A 24,128-nucleotide genomic window follows, 5' to 3' on the forward strand; every position below is an offset into this window, starting at 1 on the left:
GACTGGGGGTGGAGTGGGAAGCGGGGGGCTGTAAGTAGGTCAACGTTGTGATTTTTACGTTTTATATTTTGTTTTGTTTCCTGTGGGAAGACATCAGGAGGAAAGAGAGGGACTGGCAGAGGCGTACTGGCTTTTGTTTTTTTCAAGGAGGGATTTAAGAAATAGAGAAGTTAACGATTTAGAGCTGTGAAAGGAGAAAAAAGTGGTCTTACAGAGAAAAGTTCACAGATCATTTTCAACAGCACTTTGCTCTGGAGTTAGATATAATATAGGAATGTGAAAATATCACATAGGACAGGGTTTGCTTCTAACGTTAGCATTTAATAATAGTGCCTTTTGGATCAATGGCGACAAAGCACTTGTCCATCCATCTTATTGAATTGAAAAGGAAAGTGTATTAGGGTGATGTTTAGTTACTGAATTTACTTGTACATGTTTCCCGCCTTGTGAAGCTACAAGCTGCTGGCTCTGTAAGGTGTATACCATCCCTGCACTGTGGTGTCTCGTAGTCCCTAACCAGCTCATAAGGACCAGGAGCAAGCCGGAGAACGGAACAAACCACTGACATTGAAAAAATAAAACGAAACGGAACAAAGAGGGCCATTCTCTTTTCTGGAACCAGGAACTCACAGTGCAGTGCAGATGTGAAAGGCCACAGAGTTGCTGTCAGGTCCCCCAAGGCCACGATGTCTGGCTGTGGGAAGCTCCCTCCCGTCCTCTGTGTCATTTTTATCTTCCTTCCAGCCCCGTGGGAGCTGCCGGCCACCAGGGGAGGATTAGCACACACTCCCCCCTCCAGCCAGTTGTGCGTGCTGGTTTAGCGTGACAGTTTCAGGGCAACAAAGCCCTCTTCCCCTTTCTGCCAACACACAGGCTCACAGCCGTCCTCGGAGGGGCACGCTGGCGATCCCTGGGCCCTGCGGGGACCCTGTGTCTGGGCTGCTGGGAAGCACCTTTCCGATAGGAGCTCTACTTGTGCCGTCTCCTTCCTTCTCTACCTTCGAATAGACCACTGCTGCCTTCAGGGTCCACTCAACTCAAGGCCCTTAAGGCCCAGCCAAGGGACGGGACCTGTCCAATCACCTGGCGGGACAGACGTCCAGGGAGGGCACGAGCACACCAAGCAGGCGCCGACTGCCTCCTCCCGTCACATGTCCAGGCTCTTCAGAGGCTGGATCGGGTCTGTCTGTTATTTCAAAGTTCCATTGTTCTGCCTTCGCTCGGGTTCAGGACAGCGAAGCCTTTCTCTTGGGAGGCGTTTAGCAACCCTAGTGTGGGAACAAAAGGTCAGGTAGCAACAGAGGAATGCTTCGGTTTCAACATTTTATTCCTCACTCTGAAAAAGAATTCATAATCCAAAGTGTTTCAAGTTTTAGGAGAATCTGCAAGGAAGAAAAATGGATTCTCTTGTTTTCCCGTCGGGTCTCTCTTGGTAGGAAAGTGCTGGATCTTGGAGCCCAGGCCCTGGTTAAGGCCAGACCGGGGCCTGCCCCTGGATGGAGGGACATGAGGGCTGGGTAGGGAGTGGGGGCCTCTGTCTCCCATCCTCCATCTGGGCAGCAGCCCCATGAGCTCTTCAGGGCCGGGGCGGCGAGCGTGGTGCACTCGTTCAAGCCTGAGCAGCCGTCTGCTGCTGCTTACAGACCTTCTCCAGAGTCAGGGTCAGGGAATTGACCTCTCTGGCTTCCTCCCAGCTGAGGGCCAGACTCACAACCCCGGCCCCTCCCCAGGTGTCTGGAACCACCCAGCAGATGGAGGTGAACCTAGAGCAGCACGTGGCCCGGCTTGGTGAGATCTTTGCCACCCGTGGCGATTACATCCAGACGCTGAGGTTCATACAGCAGATGGCAGGTACCATCGTGGCCCAGCTCTCAGAGCTGCCTGTATGGAGGGGGGTCACGGCCGAGCTGACCGAGCTGTCCGACCAGGCTGGCCACGTGGAGTACTACAGGTGAGGGCCTGAGGGGGCAGAGGGAGGGGTGACGGGGCTGCACCAGCTTCCTTCATCCAAGCCTGCATCTTGGGGTCTGAGGGGGGAAGGGCCACTAAAGGTCTTAATAAGCCGTTAACTGAAATCAGAGAACATGACAGCCTGCAGGGGCCACATAGGAGGGCATGTTGAACAGCATCCTTGTATAGGCAGGCACGAGGCCCAGAGGAGGACAGTGATGTGCCAAGATCCCAGCGCTGGAGGCTGGACCTGGCCTCCCAGTGCATAGCCTGGGGCTCCTCCAGGACCAGCGTTCTCAGTGGCTGGTGCTGGGTGAGATGCAAGTGGTTTACGGGTTCCTCGCCTGCCAGGGGTTATGGGGCAGCATTCCCTGCACCTACAGACTCAGCCACAGGGTGCAGGGGAGCGAGGATGGCGGCCTCTTTGCCTGCACTCAGCTTCCCCTGATGGCAACCTCTTAGCAAGCCCAGAGATGCCCCCAGCCAGAGTGAGGGGAGCTGCAGGGTACCACCCCACCTTTGCCGTACTCCGGTATGCAAACTCATACCAACGTCATCTAATATTTGGGAGTCTGTTTACATCTCCCCTGCCTCCCCAGTCCCCAAACCCCATCCCAGGTGAAGGCTCTGGACACAAGTCAGCTGACCAAGGACAGGCTGCCTTCCCTCCATGTTCAAGGTCTAGTGAAGGTCATGCTGGGGAGAGCCAAGGAAGGAGGCAGCAGTCTCGGCTTTGGGTGGCTCCCCACCGAAGGGCGACAGGCACTCAGGAAACGTGTGTCTCGTGCACCCAGGGCCCAGCACGGGGAGGTGCTAGGGTAGAGTGGAGAAATGCATCCTGAGGAACAGGTATCAGCTCTTTGGACCCCCCAACCCCCCAATTTGTTGGCTCCTCTTTAAGCCACCAGCAAAGGTCAGAGCCTTTATTCAACATTGCACAGTTTACTCTCGTTTTCTGGATTCATTTCCTCTTTATCAGAAAGCCCCTCCCCAGGCTGAACTAATACTGAGTCCAGAGAAAATGCTTCTGTTGGCCTCTGGCCACAGACCTCCCCATTCTGGGCTCTCCCCTTCCCCAGGGTAGGAGATGGCAGGGCCCTGACAGAGGAAGCTCATGAGGTCCTTCCCCTCCCCAGCCCGTCCAGCCCCTGCATTCCCAGGATGTCACAGACACCCTGGATTGAAAGAGACCTTGGTCAACTTCCCAACAGATGGATGCTCACTTACAAAAGTGCCTTTCTCCCGAGCAACAGAAAGAAACACCAACTCTAAGGGCTAGCTGTGACCTGTGACCCAAAACAGTGGCATCCGATTAGTCCTGTGACATGAGGGCCATTCGTTGCCTGAGCCTTTGAAATCCTTTTGTCATGGGGGGTCAAAGGCGGTAAAAATTTTAAATTTGTGGCTAGTGGCCACACAGTGGACAGAGCAGGTCTAAATTGTCTCTGCAGCCTCCTGCAGGCATCTCTTTAAACCTCGGTTCCCACTGCTTCTAGAACTCTCACACAGTGTCAGACCAGAGAAGGCCTGACAGTTATATCCACAGATCTGATTGATGTCTGTCAGTGGATGTCCATTTTGACCCTGCCATTCTCACCACGTGGACTTAACATAGGACTGTGTACACTTAAGGGGCTAATGTGGACATTTTGATGATGATGATGAAATATCAGAATTTATGTATCAAAAAGACCTATTTTTAAGGTGATTTCATTAAAATGGGGGAAAGGTGGTGACAACAGCAGCAGCTATTTTTGTTCAGGTCGAGGCAGAAAAGGTCTAGTCCAAGGTTAGCACCTGTGGCTCCTGAGAGTCATGATGTTCTGCCCCTTGCCCTCATCTTCTGCTGTTGTCTGCCCCTTCTTACCTGAGCTGCCCTACGACAAGCCTTTGTCATCGAGCAAACCAGCCTTGGAGGCTGGGTATCCTCTGGACAGCCTCCCCATCTTTGCTTTCTGGATAGCTCTAGAGCATAGCCACCCAGCTAAGCAAATACTTTTCAGCACTTTTATACAAGGCCAGGCTAAGTACTGGAGGCAATAAAAAGCCAGCAGACTGCCCTCTTCAAGAGGCTTATAAGGGGTGTAACTGAGTGCATCAATGAGGCGGATATGGAAGGAGCTGTGGGAGGAAGGCCAGAGAGGCTCCGGGGAGAGCCAAGTTCTTGGTTAGAAATCCATCCCCAGGTCATGGCCGGGCTCCTCTGGGAAAATGCATCTGCGTTGCAGAGCTGTTTCCAGGAACTCTTACAGCATGAGGCGTGGATACAGAGAAGCCCGTTGGAACACAATCTGGAGAGTGACGAGAAGCAATCGTAACTTGATTTCCTGCCGACATGTAGAGGAGGGGAGAGAGGTAACAAGAACCCTCTAGGCTTGAAACACAAAACCAGGATTTTGAGAGGTGCCTTGTGGCTGCTTGTTCTCTTGTAGGAAGGCTCAAAGATGGGTGAGAGTGTGGAATTCCTGGGCCGGGCTCTCCTCCCATGGGCCTTGGTTTTCCAGTCTGTAGAATGGGATCCCAACACTAGATGGTTCCCGGGGTTCCTTCCAGCTCTCTGATTCTAAGAAAACTGGCTCCCTGGTGGCCTCGTCGTGGTGGAGGGCGGGCCCTGCACTTTTCCAGAGCCCCCAGCTCCACTCCTGGGAACCCCAGAGACCTACAGTGGGCCTGCCCCTACCCTATGCAGGGAGTCAGGGTTTTGATAAAGCCCCTTTTTGGGGCATTAAGCCTCCATCCACAAAGGCAGAAAGAAACTTACTTGGCTGCCAGGAGGCCTCCAAGCGTGCCCCCGCCACTTGGAGCCTCTTTGTGACTTTCTTCCAGCTCCAAACTCTTGGTTACCCTCCTTATGGTGTTAGTGACGCAGAAAAGCATTGCTGAAGAGAAGGGGTCAATGAATTTATTTGGCTCTTACACCAAGAGAAATAGTGATCACAAAACTATCCTCTTTGGGCACTGGGAGAAGTCCCTTCTCTCTGCCCCTGCCTCCTCTGTGCACCAGCCCCCGCTGCTCAGACGGGTCCCCCAGCGCAGGGCAAATGGAAGTGGCTGCTAGGTGAGGTTGGCACTGAGCTGCGAGGACCACCTTGGGATCCTGTCTGGAAGGGAAGGAACGAGAGCGCCTTGCTTGAGATCTCAGCGCCCTTGGACTTCAGGTTCTCGGAGTTCTTGAGTCTGTGCTTTGGAGACGCAGGAAAGCGGGGACTTCGGAATCCCTCGCTGCCTCGCCTGGTGACCCTTTGCATTTGGCGAGCACTCAGTCCTCACCGGCCCTGTGAGAGGAGGGTTCCAGCTTCCTTTACAGGTTTGGAAAGTGAGGCTCAAAGTGCTGAAGCAGCTTGCCAAGGTCTCCAGCTGCTATGTGATGGCCTTTCCCCATCAGCTCAGGCTAGGGGGCAAAGAGGCCGGAGGAGTGCGGGGCCGGGAGGCCTGGAGGTTCATGGTGCCCCGGGACGTCCTAACCTGGGGTTCCCTGCCCCACCTCGAGCTCCCTGATGATCTGGGGACCGAGCCCACTCATCTGCGCATCCCTGGTGCCAGGCTCAGTGCCTAGCGCCGAAGTTGGTGGAAACAAATCGAAACGTCCACAGTGGGGGGTCCCAGAGAGCCGGGAGGGGGAGGGGAGGCCAGGCTGAGCTTTCCTCAAAGCAGTGGGCATCTTAGGGGCTTTCTTAGATCTGTAGATATAAATGTCAGGCCTCGTCTAGTCTGACGCCGCGTGAGAGTTCTAGAAGCAATGGGAACCAGGGTTTAAAGAGATGCCTGCGGGAGGCTGCAGAGAGACAGTTTAGACCTGCTCTGTCCACTGTGTGGCCACTAGCCACATGTGGCCGTTGAAATTTAAATTAATCAAAATTAAATAAATTTAGAAATCCATTGCCCCAGTCACACAGGCCACATTTCAAGTTCTTCACAGCCACGTGTGGGAAGTGGCAGATGGAGTGGATAGTGCAGAGAGAGAACATTTCCATCACTGCAGAAAGTTCTAGCAGACAGTACTGGTTTAGATGCTCAGTCAGGAGCCAGGGAGGTAATTCCTTTGTCCAGGCCAAAAAGGGGGTGCAGCCCCCAGGGCCCCTGAAGAGCCTGTCCACCTGTGCACACTGGGTTCTTCCTGTTCAGGGCGGGGGACGCACCCTCATCCAGTCTGCTTAGCTGCTGGCTCTGGGCTGTTTGTTGTAACAAAGGGTCCAGGGGGCCTGGGGGCTGCTGTTCAGGGTGCTGGTGGGCCCCAGGCGGAGAGTTCTGCCCTGCTCCCCCTGACTATCCCTCCCCCTCCACCCAGGTGGCTCTCATACCTCCTGCTCTTCATCCTGCACCTGGTCATCTGCTTCATCACCTGCCTGGGACTGGCCAAGCGCTCCAGGTGTCTTCTGGCCTTGTGAGTAGCCCCACCTGTGGGCCTGGGACAAAGAGCTAGGCAAGCATATGGGGTGATGGTGCCATCGTCAGAGAGAGACCGGGGCCCAGTCAGGCTCGGAGGATGTGGTGGGGACAACAGCCTGAAGCCACCTTCCGCCCCCTCCTCAGCACCCAGCTAAGGGGAGACAGCAGCCACCGACTCACCATCTGGCCACCAAACAAGGACTGGGCTTTGCTCCAGGCATCCCCTCCCTCCTGGGCCTGACTGTTGAGCAGCTGAAGAAATGTGGTCCAAGCACTAGAGCCCCTCGCCATCTCTAACCAGCACCTCCTCCTTAGCCAGCGCCCTCGCAGCCCAGGGCCCTGTGCCCGGGCATTGGGTTCCATCCCTCTCCCAGCAGTCAGCAGGGCCGATGTCAGGGCAGGGACTGAGGCTGCCCTTGGGGCCACTGCAGGAGTCTCGGGGGCCAAGGAGGGCAAGTTCGTAGCTGAGAGGAAGAGCACTGAAGGTTGGTGGGGTGACAGCCATCACAGGTCCCCACCTGCCAGCCTTTGCCTTGATCCCACCAGTGGCTGCCTCTCTCCTAGGATGCTGTGCTGTGGGGCCCTGGCCCTGCTCCTCAGCTGGACATCCCTGGCCGCTGACACCGCAGCGGCGGTGGTAAGTTGGGGAGTGTGGGGGTGGTGGGTGGACTGACCAGGACCACCCCCACACGTGTACACATGGTACACCAACGTGTCCTGTCCAGAGTCCCCAGGGCAGGGCCAGCTTCCAGTCTCAGTCCCTAACCTAGAATCCCAGCATCTCAGAACTGAAGGGGCTTGGATCATCCACACCAGCGCCCTCGCCCTGCAGATGGGGGCACAGGCCCAGAGAAAGTTGCCCCAGATCACGAGGCGTTTAGGGGCAGAGCCAAGATAGGACACCTGATGCTGGATCCCTTTTCCCCGCACTGGCCCGTTCCCAGCCGCTGCTTGTAAGGACATGCATGGATGACCAAGTGACTTCTCTCTGGGTGTGAAGAACTAGGATGGGCGGGGTCTGGACCTCAGGCTGGAGGAGCCCCCCAGCTTCAGAAGCACCTCCTTGGCCAGCTTCCCGGGCAGTGGGAATGAGGAATGTGGCATTTAGCTTGCCTTCCGTCCTATTGTCCTTGGACTCACACAGTCTAAAACACAATGGTGTATGTTTCTGGATGTGGTGCCTCAAACTGTTAAAAAAACAAAAACAAAAAAAACACAAGGTAGGTGTTTGGTCTTTAATAGACCTAATCCTCAAGCTAAGCTGTGTGCATGTGTCATTCATTCATTCATTCATTCAGCTGACATTTGACTCTGTGGCACTCAGTGGTGCCAGGTGCCTAGAGATGCAAAAACCAGGGGGACATGATGTTCGCTCTTGACACAGCCACAGCCTGCAAGAGCAAGATGTGTAGGCGGATCATTACAACCCCATGTGAATCCATACAGTGGAGGTACATGCTGTGTGTGTGTGTGCGCGTGTGTGTGTGCGCGCGCGCGTGTGGTAGAGGGGCAGGATTTACCAGGGACCTCAGGGAACCCCTAGCTGATTCCAAGGCACACACTAAACCCATGACCTGCAATTGTGCTGCCCTCGCCACCTGGGAATAAAAGAATGGGGCCCGTACTGGAAGCCCTCTACCCAAACTCATGCGTTGCCCAGTGACTCGGGGGCTGGCCAGTCACTCTGGCCTTGGGCTCTGGCTATGCCTCCAGGATGCCCACAGAATGAATGGACCCTGGTGCTGCTTGGATCCTAGCAGCTTTTGGCAGAGCCTGTCCGGAAGGGAGAGGAGGTGGGCATCTCCTGTTTTGTTTCCTCCCCCCACCATGCAGTGTCCACTTTGAGCAGGAGAGAGAACTAGACAGGCATGAGCCTACGTCCCAAGGGCTAGGGCCCCTCCATATACAGGCAAGGGCCGGGTGGGAGGGCCCAGGTCATGCTCAAAAGCATCCTGATGTCATCAGGAGCCGGGAGAGCTGTACACAGTCCAGCTGGCCAGAGCAACACGCACAGCTGCCTGGCTGACAGCCTCCCCTCCAGGGACAAGTGTAAGCACATGGAAACTCGCACGTGGAGATTTCCCTGGGCTGTCCTGCCCCTGGGCAGCCTCTGCCTTCTGGAAGCGGGGCAGGCCTCCAGCTTGCCACCGGGAGCTGCCCTTTGGGCAACAGCTCCCTCCCAGCAGGGGCTTCTCCCTCTCCCCAGGCCTCCCTGTTCAAGGAAACCAGAGGAGATTTAATCTGCCAGCTGGGTGCCCTGGAATGCAAGGGAGCTGCAGAGAAAGGCCATTCCCTAACTCGTTCAGTCAGGCCCTTGTGTGCGAGTGTGAGTGTGAATGGGCCTTTGATGGGGCTGGAGATACTGCTGCATTTTAATAGGAAGTGGGGTGAGGAAGAGCCGGGAGGGGAGGGAGGCGGCCGGCAAAGGCTATTGTGGGCAGCTTTTGTGTGGCCTCCCAGCCAGCCTCTGCTCTCTGAGGCCTGGTTTTTGTTGTTTTTCTTTTTTGGAGCTGTGTGGCCAGAGGACTGACCCTGCAGCCCCTCCCCTACCTCCCTTCCCTGTCCCCCAGAAAGGCCCACCCCGAGGAAGGAGCCCTGCCCCTGAGAATCTGCTCCAAGTGGGAATGAGGGGAGCTGGGCTCGGGCTTTGGGCAGTGCTCTGAGCCTCCTGTGACCCCAGCTGCCCCCACCCCCCACCAGGGGTCAGGAGTGTAAGGCAGAGGGGGAGGGGTTCAGGGCAGAGAGGAGAGAAAGCGCCCAAGAAGGAAGGGGGAAAGTAGATTGGGGAGAGGAGGGAGGGAAAGGTCATCCAGGTGCTTTGGCTGCAGAGCACTGTGGACTGAGCAGAGCACCCCCTGGGGTTCCTGAGACAGCAGGCCCACCTCACTGAGTTGGGTGGAGGAGCAGGAGCACGGCCTCTGGACCCCCTGCCCGGGTCCACATCCCCCCCACCGCTGCCCAGCAGGAGACCCTGGGAAAGTTACTGAGGTTCTCCAGGCCTCAGTTTTCTCGTGTGTAAAATGGGGAGAATAATAGCCCTTACCTCAGAGGGTTGTTGATGGGATGAGAAGGGCTGGTTAACCTGTGGGAGGCGTATAGTAAAAGTTGGATAAACAGTAGCCATCGTTGTTTTACCACACATTTATCATTATGTGAGGGACCGTCACCTCTGCTCTCAGGTGAGCTCTTAACCAGGCTGGGCCCTGGGCGGCTTCTCCACCTGCCCCAGCTGTGCTCTGTACCCACTTCTCCCCCATCCTCACTCCCATCACACGAATAATGCACATGCGTGTGCACATGCGCATACAAGCCCTTGTCTTCATTGATAAGAAAGTTGAATCCTCACTGCAGGGTCTGAAGAGCAGGCCTGAACTGAGGGGGAGGTAAGGGGTGGGAGGCCACATCCCTGGCGAGGCCTCTGACAGGCGCCTCCTGACCCTCTTTGGATCCCAAACTTCTGGGGGGTGACCCAGACCAAGATGGTGGCCTCGCTCTTTATTTTCCCAAGGCCTCCCCACCCCCTGCTTGGTCCCGGCCACCCCCATCTGCCACTTCAGTGACGGGGTAGGGGTGCACCCGGGCGCACTGGTGCTGCAGCTCTGATTTACAGTAAGAGACCAGTCTGACTAATGACATGTGTGAGTGGTTTGTGTGCAGAGCAGTTCTCCCAGGGTCCTGAGTGCATGGTTGTGTGTGTGCACGTGCATGTGCGCAAGTGTGTGTGCAGATGTGGCTCTGTGGAAGCTCTGGATCTGGAGGGAGATTTATTCCCCAGTCTTACACACACACACATTTTCTGCACCGTTAAGTAGCACAACACAGCTTGCCACTGTATCCTGTGCCTAAAACAGGGCATGGCATATCTAGCTACTCAGTAAATATTTATCGACTCAATGAATGAATGAGTGATGCTCCAGTGTGGACCCCTGAGGCACCCGCTCCTGAAGGAGGACAGGGCCCTGGCAGTGCAGTGTCATGGGGAAGGGTCTCCTGCTGGAGAGCGTGCACTGGAGCAGGGGCAGCCCTAGGAACAGGCAGGAGGCCCAGAGCTTACCGTGGCTGCTCTGAAAGGTGGAGGCCCCCCCTTACTCAGTGCCCCACCTCACCCGCCGGCCAGATCTGGGGAGGGCCTGGCTCTGAGCATGGCATCATGGCTGCCACCTCTCCCAGGGCCTGGACCTGCTCCAACTCAGCCCTGTGGGCCCTAGGTGGTCACCCAGCCAGGCCGTGCTGCAGGGTCCAGGACCCCACGTCATCGGTGGCAGAGCCCGGGGCCCATGTCCTTGGACCTGTGCCCGAAGGCTCAAAGATGGATTCAGCACCAACATAATTCTTTAAAAAGAGAGTCCAGGGCACTCTCCTCACAGATTGACATGCTCAGAGCGTGTGGGACTTGATAACAGCAAAACAAAAATTAAATAGAGAGGAGCAAATGAGGCCATGGTGCAAAAACTCCGCGACACACGTCCTGCAGCTTCCCCGGGGCCCAGGCTCGCTGGGCCCCCACTGAGGTCCGTTCCAGACGAAGCGTTTGGAAATAAGAGTGTTTAATACAGGTGAACAGTGTTTTTCTCTCCGTGTTATAAAAGGGGCAGCTGAGACACAGAGAATAAGTCACTTGTCCAAAGTTACAGAGGCAGGAAGGGGCAGAGCCAGGACTTGAACCCGGGAGACTGGCTCCTGACTCTTCTTGCCCACCCGGGACTGAGCTGAGGGGTCCAAGTGGCTGGGGCCACTGATGTCGTGACTGTCCTCTACCCCTCCCATCTCTCCCTGGCTCAGGCCACCAGTGACTTCTGCACAGCTCCCGACACCTTCATCCTGAATGTCACGGAGGGCCAGATCCACACAGGTAACCAGCTCTCGGGCCTCAGTTGTCAGAGCCGCTCTGGATGCTATCAAGCCAAGCCCACGGCCAGCCAGTCTGTGCCTCTGCTTACCTCTGTCAGCCCTGGAGTCACCCAGTCCCTCCCCCACACTTCACACACACACACCCACACTTCAGGTCCAGCTGGGCTTCTGGGCCATTTCTTAGAAGCTACCTCCTTTGGGAGGTCGGGGACTGGCTTGGCCACTGAGGATGCACGAGGGCCTGGTCGCTTGTGAGCTCCTGACTGACACCAATGTCTTTGCCTTGCAGAGGTGACCCGTTACTACCTGTATTGCAGTCAGAGCCTAAGCAGCCCCTTCCAGCAGGTACAGCCCACCCAGCCCACCCAGCCCAGCCTTCACCCTGCCCATCAGTTCACTCCCTCTTGACCCCAAGTCCAGCACTGACCAGTAAGGTGGAGGTGGCTGAGTGTTCTTTGCTTCACTGTGGTCCCCTGAAGGGGCAGTGCTCTCTGTCAGCATCTTCTAGATCAGTGTTTCTCACATGCCTGTCGCCCAGGGGGCTGATTAATATGCAGATACTATGCAGTAGGTCTGGTCTGGGGCCCAAGATCCTGCATTTCTCACAAGCTCCCAGGAGAGGCCAGTGCTGCTGGTCCGAGGACCACACTTTGAGTAGCAAGAAACAAGAGGACTGCAGCTTTCGAGGAGCCTGTGGGATGAGGGGAAGACTTCCTGTAAGCAGGAAGGGCTGTAATCAGGGATGTGACTGCAGCTGCAGCTAGGGGGAGGGGTTGCAGGGGGACAGGCCCTCACAGCTGTGGGGGCTCCTGGGAAATGGAACTTCCCAGCAGGGCTGTGATCTCTTTTGGCCCAGGCACTGACCATCTTCCAGCGCTCACTGACCACCATGCAGATCCAGGTCGTGGGACTGCTGCAGTTTGCTGTGCCCCTCTTTCCCACAGCAGAGGTAAGGCGGCCTCCCACAGCATCCGTGCTGGAAGGTGGGGAGCCCCAGGGCCAGCGCCTCAGACAGCCAGGCTGTGGAGAGTGTTCCCCCCTCAGACCTCTTTGCAAAAGCTGCTGTTTGTGGCTTTGTCCACAAGCCCTCCCCTGACTGCTCATTCTCTGCCTCTCTGTCTGTCTGCATGTTTGCCTGTTTCTTTCTCCCTGCTTCCAGAAAGATCTGCTCGGAATCCAGCTCCTGCTGAACTCATCAGAGTCCAGCCTTCACCAGCTGACAGCCATGTTGGATTGCCGAGGGCTGCACAAGGTGCTGGGGTGGCCCTGAGGGGCAAGTGGGGGGCGGGGGGCACCCAGCCGGCCACATTTTCCCAGAGAGAGGCCAGTAGAGGCTGGGAGAGTGATTGCCTGGGCCCCCTTCAGGCCCGGGGAATGGGGCAGAAGACAAGAGGAAGACGGAAGAGGTACCAGGCTTTGTGTTTCTCTCCAGTCGCTGAGACAGGGAGACTCAGTGAAAGGCACCAGGGGCAGGGATAGGAGGATTGGACCAGGTTGCGTCTAGAACACTGGGGGAGGGAGGCTGTTCCCCATTGTTCAGACTCCCGGCCATCCAGTCAACCCATCCATCTCCGTAGGTTGCGTGTAGACATCCCAGTCTCATTGCCAGGGTCATCTCTTCAGGAATTTGGAATATCAGACACTAATGCAGGGAACACATTGGGAGTATCTGAGCACCTCTTCCCCAAAGCAGTAAGCCAGTGTGTGTCAACAGCTTTCATATCCCATATGGATTTAGGGCGAATAGTCCTAATAATGACCATGGCTGCCATTTAGTGAGTACTTGGTTCTGTGCTCAACCTTGTTCTGTGCACTTTATATCCTATATGTCATTTAGTCCTCACACTATACTATGAAATGCATGTTATTTCATAGGAGATTTCGTAGATGAGGAAACTTCATACGTATGTGGATAGGTACATAGATAGATAGGTAGGTAGGTAGGTAGATAGATAGGTGTGTATATGTATATATCTATATATCTATAAAGTAGCTTACTGAAGATTCCAGAGCTGGCCAGTCAAGGGCTAGGTTTGGACACTGGCAGTCTGACCTCAGAGCTGAGAACATGGGAGTCGCCCTTGTATCCTTTCTCCCTCCCCCTCCACATCCAGTCCCTCAGCAAGCCCTGGCAACTCTACTCTCAAATGTGTCCTGAATGCGACCACTTCTCTCTCCCTGCACAGCTTCCGCCGCGGTCCAAGCACCATCCTGCTCCCCTGGGTGACAGCCGGGCCTCCTAACCTGTCCCTCAACTTTCTCTGGCCTCCTTACCACCCATGACCTTTCATATACGGCAGCCAGAGCGGTCTTTTTAAAAACCAAATGGATCACATCCCTTCCATCCCCAGACCCTCCGATGTCTTCCCGTCACCTTATGATAAAATGCAAACTCCTTGCCTGCCCTGCAAGGCCCAGCGTGACCTCGTGCCATCTCACCCCGTCTCCTGCTGGCCTTTTCTCTCTTTCTCGAACGTGCCAGCTTGGCCCCTCTGCCTCTTCTGCTCAAGGCGTATTCCACACCTTCTTGCCTTCCTGGCCCCAGATTAAATGCCGGCTGTCTCCTGGCTCCCCCACCTTGCAGCCTTGTCTGTCTCCTCACAGCTGACCCTCCCATGCCTAGCATACAGAAGGTGTCTAGAAAATGCTTGTAGTGAACAAGCCCCGGAGCATGGACTGTTAATGTCTGTACAAGGTGCTTGGGATGGGGAAGGATAGGAGATCCCAGGTCCAGGCTGAGGGGGAGGGGCTTCCAGAGATAAGCTCAGAGCCAGGCTGTGTCTGCACTCCCCCTGCAGCTGTGTGTCCCTCCTCCTCCCCCAGGACTACCTGGACGCCCTCGCTGGCATCTGCTATGACGGCATCGAGGGCTTGCTCTACCTCGGCCTCTTCTCCATTCTGGCCGCTCTGGCCTTCTCCACCTTGATCTGCGCGGGGCCGCGGGCCTGGAAGCACTTTACCACCAGGTGGGCTGCCTGCGGGGGCTTCCTGGGGGAGTAGGTACAGGGCTCTGCTCTGTGACTGAGCCCAGGGCTGATAACCTGGGACGGACATGGGGGCCAGGGGGCCCAGGCATTCAGCCCCAACTGGCTGGCTGGATTTCTCCAGAAGCTTCCCTGAGAGTCCAGAGGCAGACTCCCAACAGGAGGTTCCCAGGGGCCCAGGGCAGGAGCAGGGCTGAGGGTGGCGACAGCCCTCATGCCACATCCTGGCATCCCTTGCTTGTCCTCTCTTCCTCCGCAGGACTGTGTGGTGTGAGCTGATGAGGAGAGCTTTCGGGGCTGGGAGGGATGCCCTGGAATACCAGGGATGATAGATTGTAGCCCTGTCATCAGGGAACCTGCAGTCTAATTGGGGAGACAGACAGAGACGAAATGGTGTTTCCGTGCCTCGAGAGTAGATCAGACAAGAGGAAGCAGGGTAGAGAAGGTGAGTGTGCCCGCAGGCAACATGGTAGGCTGCCTGGAGGAGGCGGACATGAAGTTGGGAACCGGGCAGAGTGATCTGTGTGAGGCAGGGCTGAGGACCATGTTTTGGAGGAACCTCAAGGAGACGCATGTGGCCAGAGAAAGAGTCTTGGGAAGAAAGACTGGGAAGCAGGCCAGGACCCCCGCTGCCTCGGAGCCTCCCTTGCCCCTCACAGCCGGTTGTATCCTACATGTCGTTCTAGGGACAGAGACTATGATGACATTGACGATGACGACCCCTTCAACCCCCAGGCCCGGCGCATTGCCGCCCACAACCCTCCTCGGGGGCAGCTTCGCAGCTTCTGCAGCTACAGCAGCGGCCTGGGCAGCCAGACTAGCCTGCAGCCCCCAGCCCAGACCATCTCCAATGCCCCCGTCTCGGAGTACATGTACGGCCGGGGCTCCCTGGGGCCTCCCCTGACAGCTCCCCCCACATATCCGGGCTGGCCCTGGACGAGCTGATCCTGTGGGCAGCATGTATGGGTCCAGAGAGCCAGGTGGGGAAGAAGGCATCAAAGGCCCGCCCTGGGCCCCACCGCAGCCATGGGATACCTGGTGCATCTGTCTCCCCTGCACACCCACATGTGCTGGAGGAAGAACCCACTGCGGATATTGAGCCTTTTGCCTCAAGCCCTCAGGGGGGTCTCAGGGATAAAAAGCTGCATTTCCCTGCTGCTCCTGGCCCCTGTCGCCCCATCTGCTGCTTCTCCCCTGGGCCTCCTGGAGAGCTCTTTCCCTTCTCTTCCCACCCACACTCCCTCCACTCTATCCTTGGTCCATTTCCAACCCCCACTCCCATATGCACACCCCCGGGACCCTCCTGTAGGAATCTGAGCACCACCCCCGCCCCTTGCCTTCCCTTCCTGAGCTCTCCTCTCTGCCCCCAGGAACCAGGCAGTGCTCTTTGGTGGGAACCCACGCTACGAGAACGTGCCACTCATCGGAAGAGGCTCCCCTCCTCCCACGGTAACCTGGGCTCCTGAGGCAAAGTCACGCTATGACCCTTGTTGGGGAAATAGAGATAAGACGTCCTGCCAACCCAGTGAATCCCCTCCAGAAAGGTAGACAAAGGAAAGAGTTCTATTATTGAATAAGCGTTAAACCAGACCACGATGCATATCACAAGCACTCCACTAAGGAGACTGCAGAGACAGAAAGCTTGCCCTAGATAGCCAGCAGATACACCCCACTGCACACCTGTCCTCAAGATAAATGATGCCTATCCTCAAGGAAGAGGCAGCACCATTTGTCACACCAGTCCATCCTAAATCCGCCTGGTAATTGGGGGGCCATCAGTGTTCACTAATTGCTGCGGAGATGGGGGGCATCTTCCTTGATGCCTGTGTTTCAGAGAGACGGCTCCCAAACCCTTAGGAAAATGTTCCTGGATTGTAAAACTGCCAGGAGCCTTGTTTACCCTTTAAAAAGGTTTATATACATCTCAAAGGGACAGAGAAATAATTTACAATGATAAGTTTCCTAAAGGAAACACTCTAAGAAGAGAGAGAGAGAAATTTTGGGGTTTTTTTTTGCTCCATGGAAATTTTTTCTTTTTCAATTTGTGTTACCCTTACACCCTGGGCTGGAAGGTGAGGCCGCTGTGGTGTGTCTGGGAGGGCTAATACCAGACCTGGCCTTCCTCAACCCCACTCAGCTCCCAGAGGCCCTAGGACTGTGCCCAAGTGGGGTCCCTGCCTCCCGCCCGCCCACCGCCTGCAGACGGGGAACCTGGACACAGCATCAGGGCAGGAGGCTGCAGTGTGAGGGGTGGGCAAGTTGAGAAGAAAAGACGGTGCTGTCTTTTCCAAGAGAAGTGTGAGGGTGGCAGGAACACTGGCTGGGGCAGAGATGGCTGCAAGTGGAGACGGTAGACTGTCGAGGCTCAGACACAGACTCCAGTGCCAAATGCCTGGGCTCAAATCCCAGCTCGTCACTTATGACCTCTGTGACCTTGGGCAAGCACTTCGCCTCTGTGTGCCTCAGTTTCCCCATCTACAGAACGGGAGGGTAATAGCACATACCACATAGGCGGTCTGAGCGTTGGAGGAATTGGTCCTTATAAAACCGTGTGTGTGGCCCAGTAAATGCTGTGGGAGTGAGCTGCTTTTTTTTACCTCCTTCTGCCACACGTGCTTCCTCCCACCCCACCTTCTCAGAGGCGTGGCATTTATAAGAAGAGGGGGGAGTCTAAGACAAGGCCAGAAGTCTGCGACAGGGGTGGGCAGAAGAGTTCTTGAGGCAGGTGTGTGTCAGGGAAGGAACTCCTGCCTTCACTCAGCTGCACGAGGCGGTTCACCCGCCCATGCAGGTGTTTGGAACGGGCTGTCCAAGTGGTGAAGGAGGAGCACTGGTGACCCAAGGACAGGGGACTGATGACATGGGCCTGGGCCCTGAGAACCAGGATGCTCACGTACGCTCACGTGCGTCCAGCGAGTGCTCTCAGTGAAAACCATAGTGCCAGCCCCGGGGAGATAGAGAGGGGGACCCCGCCCCCGTCTTCAGGAAGTGTATAATCTGCAGGAGGGGAGACTCAGGAAAGCTGCTTGGAATAAGTGCCGTACAGTGCTTTGGGACCTGGAGGGGGGGGTCTTTCCCTGCTGCTCCTTAGAGCAGTGGGTCTCACCCAGGGGCGATTTTGCCCCCCAGGGGACATTTGGCCATGTCTGCAGGCAGTTTTGGCTGTCATGACTGGGGGTAGTTGCTACTGGCATCTTGTGGGTGGAGGCCAGGGATGCTGCTAAGCACCCACAGCACACAGGACAGCCCCCACCACAAAGAATGATCGGCCCCGAATGTCCACGGTGTCCTGGTTGAGAAACCAATCTCACTGACCCTCCATCTTTCCCTGCTATGACGCCACCTTGCTGGTTTTGCCCAGAGCGCCTCCCTGCTGTCCTTTCACAGACAGCACTAGCTCAGGCCCAGCCCTTGCATCCTGGGGTCCTCAGGCGGGGAGAGTGGGCTGGTTGAAGCCTGCGTTCAGAGTCGGCACCTTTTAAATCTCAACCTGGCTTCTCTCTCTAACCAGAAGCCTCCTGGGTTCCTTTTTCCTCCCAGTGGCTGCTGTGGACCCAGGAATGCCAATTGATTTTAATATTAATCTGAGCACAACATAATTAGGAGAAATCTGCTGCTGTGAAAAACAAATTACTCAGAGCAGTGTGATGTCAAATAAAAGTGATTTTCTGGGGCCAGCCCCGTGGCTTAGCAGTTAAGTGCGCCCCCTCCGCTACTGGTGGCCCAGGTTCGGATTCCAGGTGCGCATCAACGCACCGCTTGTCTGGCCATGCTGAGGCGGCATCCCACATACAGCAACTAGAAGGATGTGCAACTATGACATAAAACTATCTACTGGGGCTTTGGGGAGAAAAACGAGGAAAAAAAGGAGGAGGATTGGCAATATTAGTTAGCTCAGAGCCGGTTTACTTTCTGTTTTGAAAAATCCAGGCCACTCTCCCTGCTATGTGTTACTGAACACAAACATAGGTTTGTTTACCTGCCGCACAGGAGGGCTAATAACTGGAATGCCAGGCTTGTGGCAAGGAAAGAGGCTTACTATCAAAAGGCAGCCAGATGAGGAGATGGGAGTTAATTAGAACTCAGATCCACCTCCTCGAAGGGGTTTTTATTTGGAGTTTTAGAGAGGGGAGGGGGAGCATGTGCTGGCGTTTTAGAGAGGGGAGGGGGAGCATGTGCTGAGGTGTTAGGGAGGGGAGGGGGAGCATGTGCTGGGGTGTTAGGGGAGGGGGAGCATGTGCTGGGGTGTTAGGGAGGGGAGGGGGAGCATGTGCTGGGGTTTTAGGGAGGGGAGGGGGAGCATGTGCTGGGGTGTTAGGGAGAGGAGGGGGAGCATGTGCTGGGGGTTTAGGTAGGGGAGGGGGAGCATGTGCTGGGCTTTTAGGTAGGGGAGAGGGAGCACGTGGCCGTGCTGGTTGGCACCTTCCCACCAGCCTGTGTTTGGCCTTGAAGACTGAATTTCTTTTCCCTTGACTGTCTGGACTCTTTTGGTTAGTTTTCATCTTCAGCCTGCGTTTGGCCTTGTGAGGCTGAATCTTGATGTCTGGACCTTGACTTCCTGGGAAAGACAGCTCACTGATATACTAAGAAGGGACAGAAAGACCTGGTTAGTTTTAAACAACAGTTGATTATGCTGAGTATGCACAGCTGCAGTTAGCCAAGCTTCTCTCCAAGTTTTTGCTCTAGGAAAGATTTTTTACCTTCGTCTTCGGTTTCATTAGCAGAGATGATCAAGAACTGCCCTTATTTGCAAGGCTCAAGGACAGAATCAACCTTCCTCCCAATAATTAAAACCTTCCCAGAAATCCTAATTGCTTTGGCAGAGTTGACCGCCCTGCCCCACCGAGCTCAACCTGCCCCGGGGAAGACCCCACCCTCCTACCATGCACAGGGCATGAGGAGACATCTCCTGATGCTACCAACCAAGGAGCCCACGGCATGGAGGTGTAGACGAGCACCCCAGTAAAGACCACTCTCCCCCTGCGCCTGCTCTAAATATTCACTAGTACTCAGGGCATTTGATGTTGGATAAATCCCTCCCTCTCCCAGCTCTGTCTCTGGGACACAGGGGGAGTTTCACTTGGGTGGGTGATATCAAGCAAGGTATCGGAATGTACTGCCCATTCCCTTGGCTAGAAATGTGTCTTCCCTTAGCTCTGCCTTCCAGGAACCCCTCCTATCCTTCAGGCACCATGTCCTAGACTTGATGGACCAAAATGCCCCGGGCAGTTGTTAAAACACCAGTACCAGGACTTCACTCCAGACACGCGGAAACAGAATCTCCAGGGAGGGAGCCCAGGAAGTTCTAGTGTAATAAGCAGCCCAGGGGATCCTTACCATCAAGTGAGTTTGGGAAATTCTGCGTCCAGGAGGAGGGTCCCACACGTGAGCGTGCCTCGGCATCACCCAGAGGACTTGTGACGACCCAGGATTTGTATTTCTGACATGTTCTTGGGTAAAACTGAGGCTACTGGTCTGGGAAGCCCACCTGGAGATCCCCTGCTCCGGGGCAGGCTCCTTCACCCTCGGCACTACTCACATTTGGGGCTGGATCATTCCATTTCATGGGGGCTGTCCTCTGCACTGTCGGAGGTTTAGCAGCATCCCTGGCCTCTCTCCGCTCCCTACCCCACACTGTGACAACTAGAAAAGCCTCCAGATATTCCCAAACGTCCCTGGGGGGCAAAATCGCCCTTGGGTGATTCCCACTGAGTTAGGGAGTCTCATGTCTCCCCCCAGCTGGAGGCATTCTTCCCCACTCTGGTGTGAATGGCCTGGACCTGGACCCTGGAAACTTCCCTGGGGCCGGGAGACAGTCGGGGTCCTGCTGACCCTCCATATTCGGAGTCAACAGACCAGTCAGCAGCTCCTGGAGCTTGTAGTCTCGGGTCCTGTGACGTGAGACGTGACAATGTGAGAAGCCGTGTCTCTAACCTACGTCTGTTGAGCGCTTACTCCATGTTAGGTCACTGCTTCTCTGACTTGGCTGCATTTGGAAGAGCTTTAGAAAAAATGAGGGCGGTGCTTTAAATATGCTTAATTTTATGTTATGTTCATTTTACCTCAATAAAAAAATACTGGTGGATGTGGCCTGGGCGTCAGGATGTTTAGACTCCCAGGTGTTTCTAAGGGGCAGCCAAGTTTGAGAACTGCTGTGTGAAGGGTCTTGCCTGCTCTATACCATTTCATCCTTCCAACATAATTGCTGAGTGCTCTTCGGTCCGTTTTGCAAGTGAGGAAACTGAGGCTTGGAGAGTTGGAGAACCTCAGCCAAGGTCATGGGATGAGTAAGATGCACAGCTAGGATTTGACCCTGCCTCTCTGAGTCTGTGGGCCTCTGCCCTCAGCCTGCTGGCTGGGCGGCTCCTCAGTGCACTGGTGCACCCTGACGCTGTCCCTGGTGTTGGTGGTGTGCACTGGAGTGGATGTGGCAGCCATGGTGGAGGGAGGTTGGCTGGTCTGTGTGTGTCTCTTGCATTTGACACTGGGAGCCAGGTATCCTGATGGCCCCAGGGCTGGAAGCATCACCAGCCATGAAGCCTGCCCAAGCCACTCTAGTATCCTCCAGTCCCCACGATGCCTTGTCATTAAGACTTGGTGCCTGGCTGCTGCGGCTGGCCTGGCTCTCACGCCCTCAGAAGTTCCCTGCACCTTTGCTGGTAGTGTCTGGTTTAACCCTGTGTGACCCTGTTCTGACTGTCCCCTCTCCTCTCTCTCACAGTACTCTCCCAGCATGAGGGCCACCTACCTGTCTGTGGCGGATGAACACCTGAGACACTATGGGAACGACTTTCCAGCCTAACACTTTCAGGGGTTCCTGCCTCCTTGATCGTTTTGGTTTTTAATTAATGCAAATGCAAGCTGCGTTTCTTTAATAGAAACCAAAGGCGTCTGGACACTACATGCAGGGCTGCGGGATTGGAAGGCGCCTGCAGCCGCAGAGGAACAGCTGAGATTCAGGGAGATTCAGCATGGAGTTGGCTGAGGTTCCTGACCAAAGCCCCGGGCAGGCAGAAGACCCATGACCTGGACCAGACTCTCCCTCTTCTGGCCTCCTCTCCACACCAGAAATGCCCCTCAGGTGTTTGGCCGTCCCTAAGCTGGGACCCTGGTTCAGCTCACCCCTACATCCCACCCTCGCCAGGTGGGGAGTGGCAATGAGGAGGGGCCGAGTCAGGTTCAAGGGTCCCATTGCCAAGACTGTGCCTCCTACTAGCATGGCCAGAAGCCCAGGTGACCACTCTCTGAGTCACCTCTCTCCCCCTGGCTGCAGGGATAGGCAGCATGTCCCTGCAGGTATAGGTGGGAGGACTTATCAGCAGATGCTTTTAAGGGAAGTGATGTCCCCGATGAGACCAGACACTGTCCAGATTAGTCTCCTGGGGCCAGATAGACTCTTCCTGGGCCACAGAGGGAAGGCATTGGAGAGCTCTGCATTGGGGCTGGTGGCTCCAGGGCCAGGGAACCACAGCCTCGCCTGGTGGGCTTCTGCAGTGAGAGCTGGTGGGAACGTGGGTGAAAGCCTGCCACGTTCTGCCTGTCTTTCTGCAGCCCTCCTTCACCTCCCCTCCATTCCAGAATCAATGCTGGGAGCTTGTTTGCTGCAGATAGGGACGGTCTCAGGTATTAACAGACACTTTGAAAGCGAGTTTAACTCTTTTTTCCCAATGTTTTAAATATTTTGATTATCCAAAGAATCGAAACATAACACATCCAGTTTTTACGATAGATTTGGGGCTCATTCCTTACACCTGGTTTGTGTACCATGACTTGGCAGATTTTGCTGGCCTTAACCAGCCAGTTCTTTAGCGATCTGGAGGTGGGGGTGTGGGGATTTTTAAACAAAATAAAGATCAGTGAGATTTCCTGTCCCAAGCTGCTGTTTGATGGGGATGTGAGTTCATCCCACTCGGAGGGAGGCCCTTTAAGAGAGGAAAGAAGCTAAGAGCGACAGCTGAGCAGTGCCCCCTGTTCCAGGGGAAGGGCCGAATGCCCAGGTCAACTTTCCCTTCCTTTTTGTCTTCAAGCAAGTTTGTCATAAAAGGTTTTAACACAATGGGATGATTGTGTCTTGACCTGAAGATAGGCGTCTTCTCTACATCCCCCACACCCTGTCCTGACCCTGTTGTCGTGGGCCCCTGCACCCCACCTGCTAGGTGAGAAGGCTTGTTGGCCAGGAGGGAATAATGACCCATCTTGCCCACGAGGGCCCAGGGTTAGGGTCTTTGGTGCTTCCAACCTCCTGCCAGCTCAGAGTGCGCCACACTGAGGCCCCCACAGCCTCACACACCAGAGCAGGGATGTGGGGTGGTGTGGCTTGGGACGAGGGCTCTGTTTCCATTCTGAAAGAGCCACCTTCTCATCAGAACACTGACAGCAGAGTGGTTCTCAGCCCCCAGCCAAGCCTCTGCGATAGAACGGGGCTACAGGGCAGCCAGGACTCTGTCTCACCTGCATTAACCTGTACATATCGTGTACCATAAACACACCTTCGATGGCCACATCGCGTGCAGATAGCTACTCTGTGACGTCAAGGTGTTGCTTCTTAACGTTCTTTGTTGGCAACTAGAGAGTTGTTTTTAATTGCATGTAAACTAAACCAGGATCCCTTGGGTGGTTCCTGAAGGAGCCGGGTGGGCACATCTCTGCTTGATCCATGTGCACCCTCACCTGGGGGAGAAATAAACCACTTGTACTAAAATGTGCACTCAGTCTCTAACTTCCTCAGCTGTGGGAATAAGGAGGGGACTGAACGGTCCCTTCTGGCTGGGTTATGTGGTGGGGGGGCTTCAAAGCAGATTTCACTGCAAGGATTGAAATATGGGCTATTGAATGAATGTCACGGGGCCTCTCACGTGGCTTCTACTACTCAGGACCAAGGACAGGTCTTATTTCTGCCCCAGCCTTTCTCCTAAGGGCCATTGCTCTTCGTGTTAAGACTCACAATAACCCTATGAGGTCATTTGTTTTGCAAATAAGCCAACAGAGGTGCAGAGAGAGTAAGGACTTGGTTGGAGCGAGTGGCAGAGCCCGGAGTGTAACCCAGAGCCCAAGCCGGGTGCCTCTATGTGATGCTCTGGGCTTGGAGCAGTGGTCACACAGCAGGCCGCCTCTCCGGGGTGAGGCATGCGAAGCCGCACGCCTCCCCCAGCTTTGCAGCAGGTCCTTGCTGCACTCTCTTCCTAAACTCTGCACCTCCATGGGGCGCCTCTCCAGGCAGGGCTACCTGAGATGCACAGCGCCCTTCATGCTTTCTTTGCAGCATCTCATGTGTCTGGTGAACAGCCGAGCCAGCGTGGGGCGTCCTGGAAGGGCAGACTCCAGCTTTGCCCAGGGCCTAAGCTACTGTTTACTCTTCTGTGCAGCAGCTCGGCTCCTGGAACTGAATGCGTTTCAAGGAGCTTCCTGAAGGGAGCAGCTTGTGCATCTTTGGGGAGCATTTGAGGTGAGATGCAGAGGGTTCAGTGCAGTGGAACGTGCCAGGTTCCGAGCTGCACATCCCTCAGAGCTGAGCATCACAACTAGGGCTCCTTTGAGTGGAAAGGTTTGCCCCGCCCCATTCACAGAATGGCCTCCTTTCTCCCCTGTCTCAGGATACTGAGAGCAGGGGGGGAAAGGCTTGGAGCAATGGGGAAACTCTTTTCTATAACTAATCTGATGTTTTTAAGGTAAATGCAGCTTAATACCCAAGTAAAATTTGCTTTGGGGGCTTTTATTGTCTCTGGGTCTGCAGGGAGACCTGAGCTGCAGGCAGGCCCTGCACGAAGTAGGCAGGAGGCCATGTGGGAGTGCACAAGCTCAGAGGTGGTTTCCATCACCACGTGTGCCACCCGCTTTCCTATGTCGGCCAGCACCAGTCTCTCACCCACAGGAAAGGGGTGGGGTGGGTAGCCTCCCAGCCAAGCATGCCGCTCTTTCACCTGCCAGCCTGCCTGCTCAGCCTTACCAGCCCCA

At 55.4% G+C, this 24,128-nt stretch overlaps 1 protein-coding gene across 4 annotated transcripts in view; it reads left to right on the forward strand.

The window, feature by feature from the left end:
- TTYH2 (tweety family member 2) overlaps positions 1 to 22,879 on the forward strand; it is a 40,196-nt gene extending 17,317 nt beyond the window's left edge. For 2 of the 4 annotated variants that reach the window (XM_058561484.1, XM_058561487.1), the window contains 11 exons: positions 1,731 to 1,951; positions 6,239 to 6,334; positions 6,904 to 6,976; positions 11,122 to 11,191; positions 11,480 to 11,535; positions 12,047 to 12,139; positions 12,350 to 12,442; positions 14,014 to 14,156; positions 14,861 to 15,046; positions 15,545 to 15,623; positions 20,896 to 22,879. In XM_058561484.1, coding sequence (XP_058417467.1) covers positions 1,731 to 1,951; positions 6,239 to 6,334; positions 6,904 to 6,976; positions 11,122 to 11,191; positions 11,480 to 11,535; positions 12,047 to 12,139; positions 12,350 to 12,442; positions 14,014 to 14,156; positions 14,861 to 15,046; positions 15,545 to 15,623; positions 20,896 to 20,976 — 1,191 coding nt within the window. In that variant the 3' untranslated portion in view covers positions 20,977 to 22,879. Of the gene's footprint in view, positions 1 to 1,730; positions 1,952 to 3,235; positions 4,306 to 6,238; positions 6,335 to 6,903; positions 6,977 to 11,121; positions 11,192 to 11,479; positions 11,536 to 12,046; positions 12,140 to 12,349; positions 12,443 to 14,013; positions 14,157 to 14,433; positions 14,825 to 14,860; positions 15,047 to 15,544; positions 15,624 to 20,895 lie in introns of those variants that run through there. The other 2 variants (XM_058561488.1, XM_058561485.1) reach the window with 2 other exon arrangements.
- Positions 22,880 to 24,128: the final 1,249 nt, after the last annotated feature.

This window comes from Diceros bicornis, chromosome 18, assembly GCF_020826845.1.
Source record: "Diceros bicornis minor isolate mBicDic1 chromosome 18, mDicBic1.mat.cur, whole genome shotgun sequence".
NCBI lineage: Eukaryota > Metazoa > Chordata > Mammalia > Perissodactyla > Rhinocerotidae > Diceros > Diceros bicornis.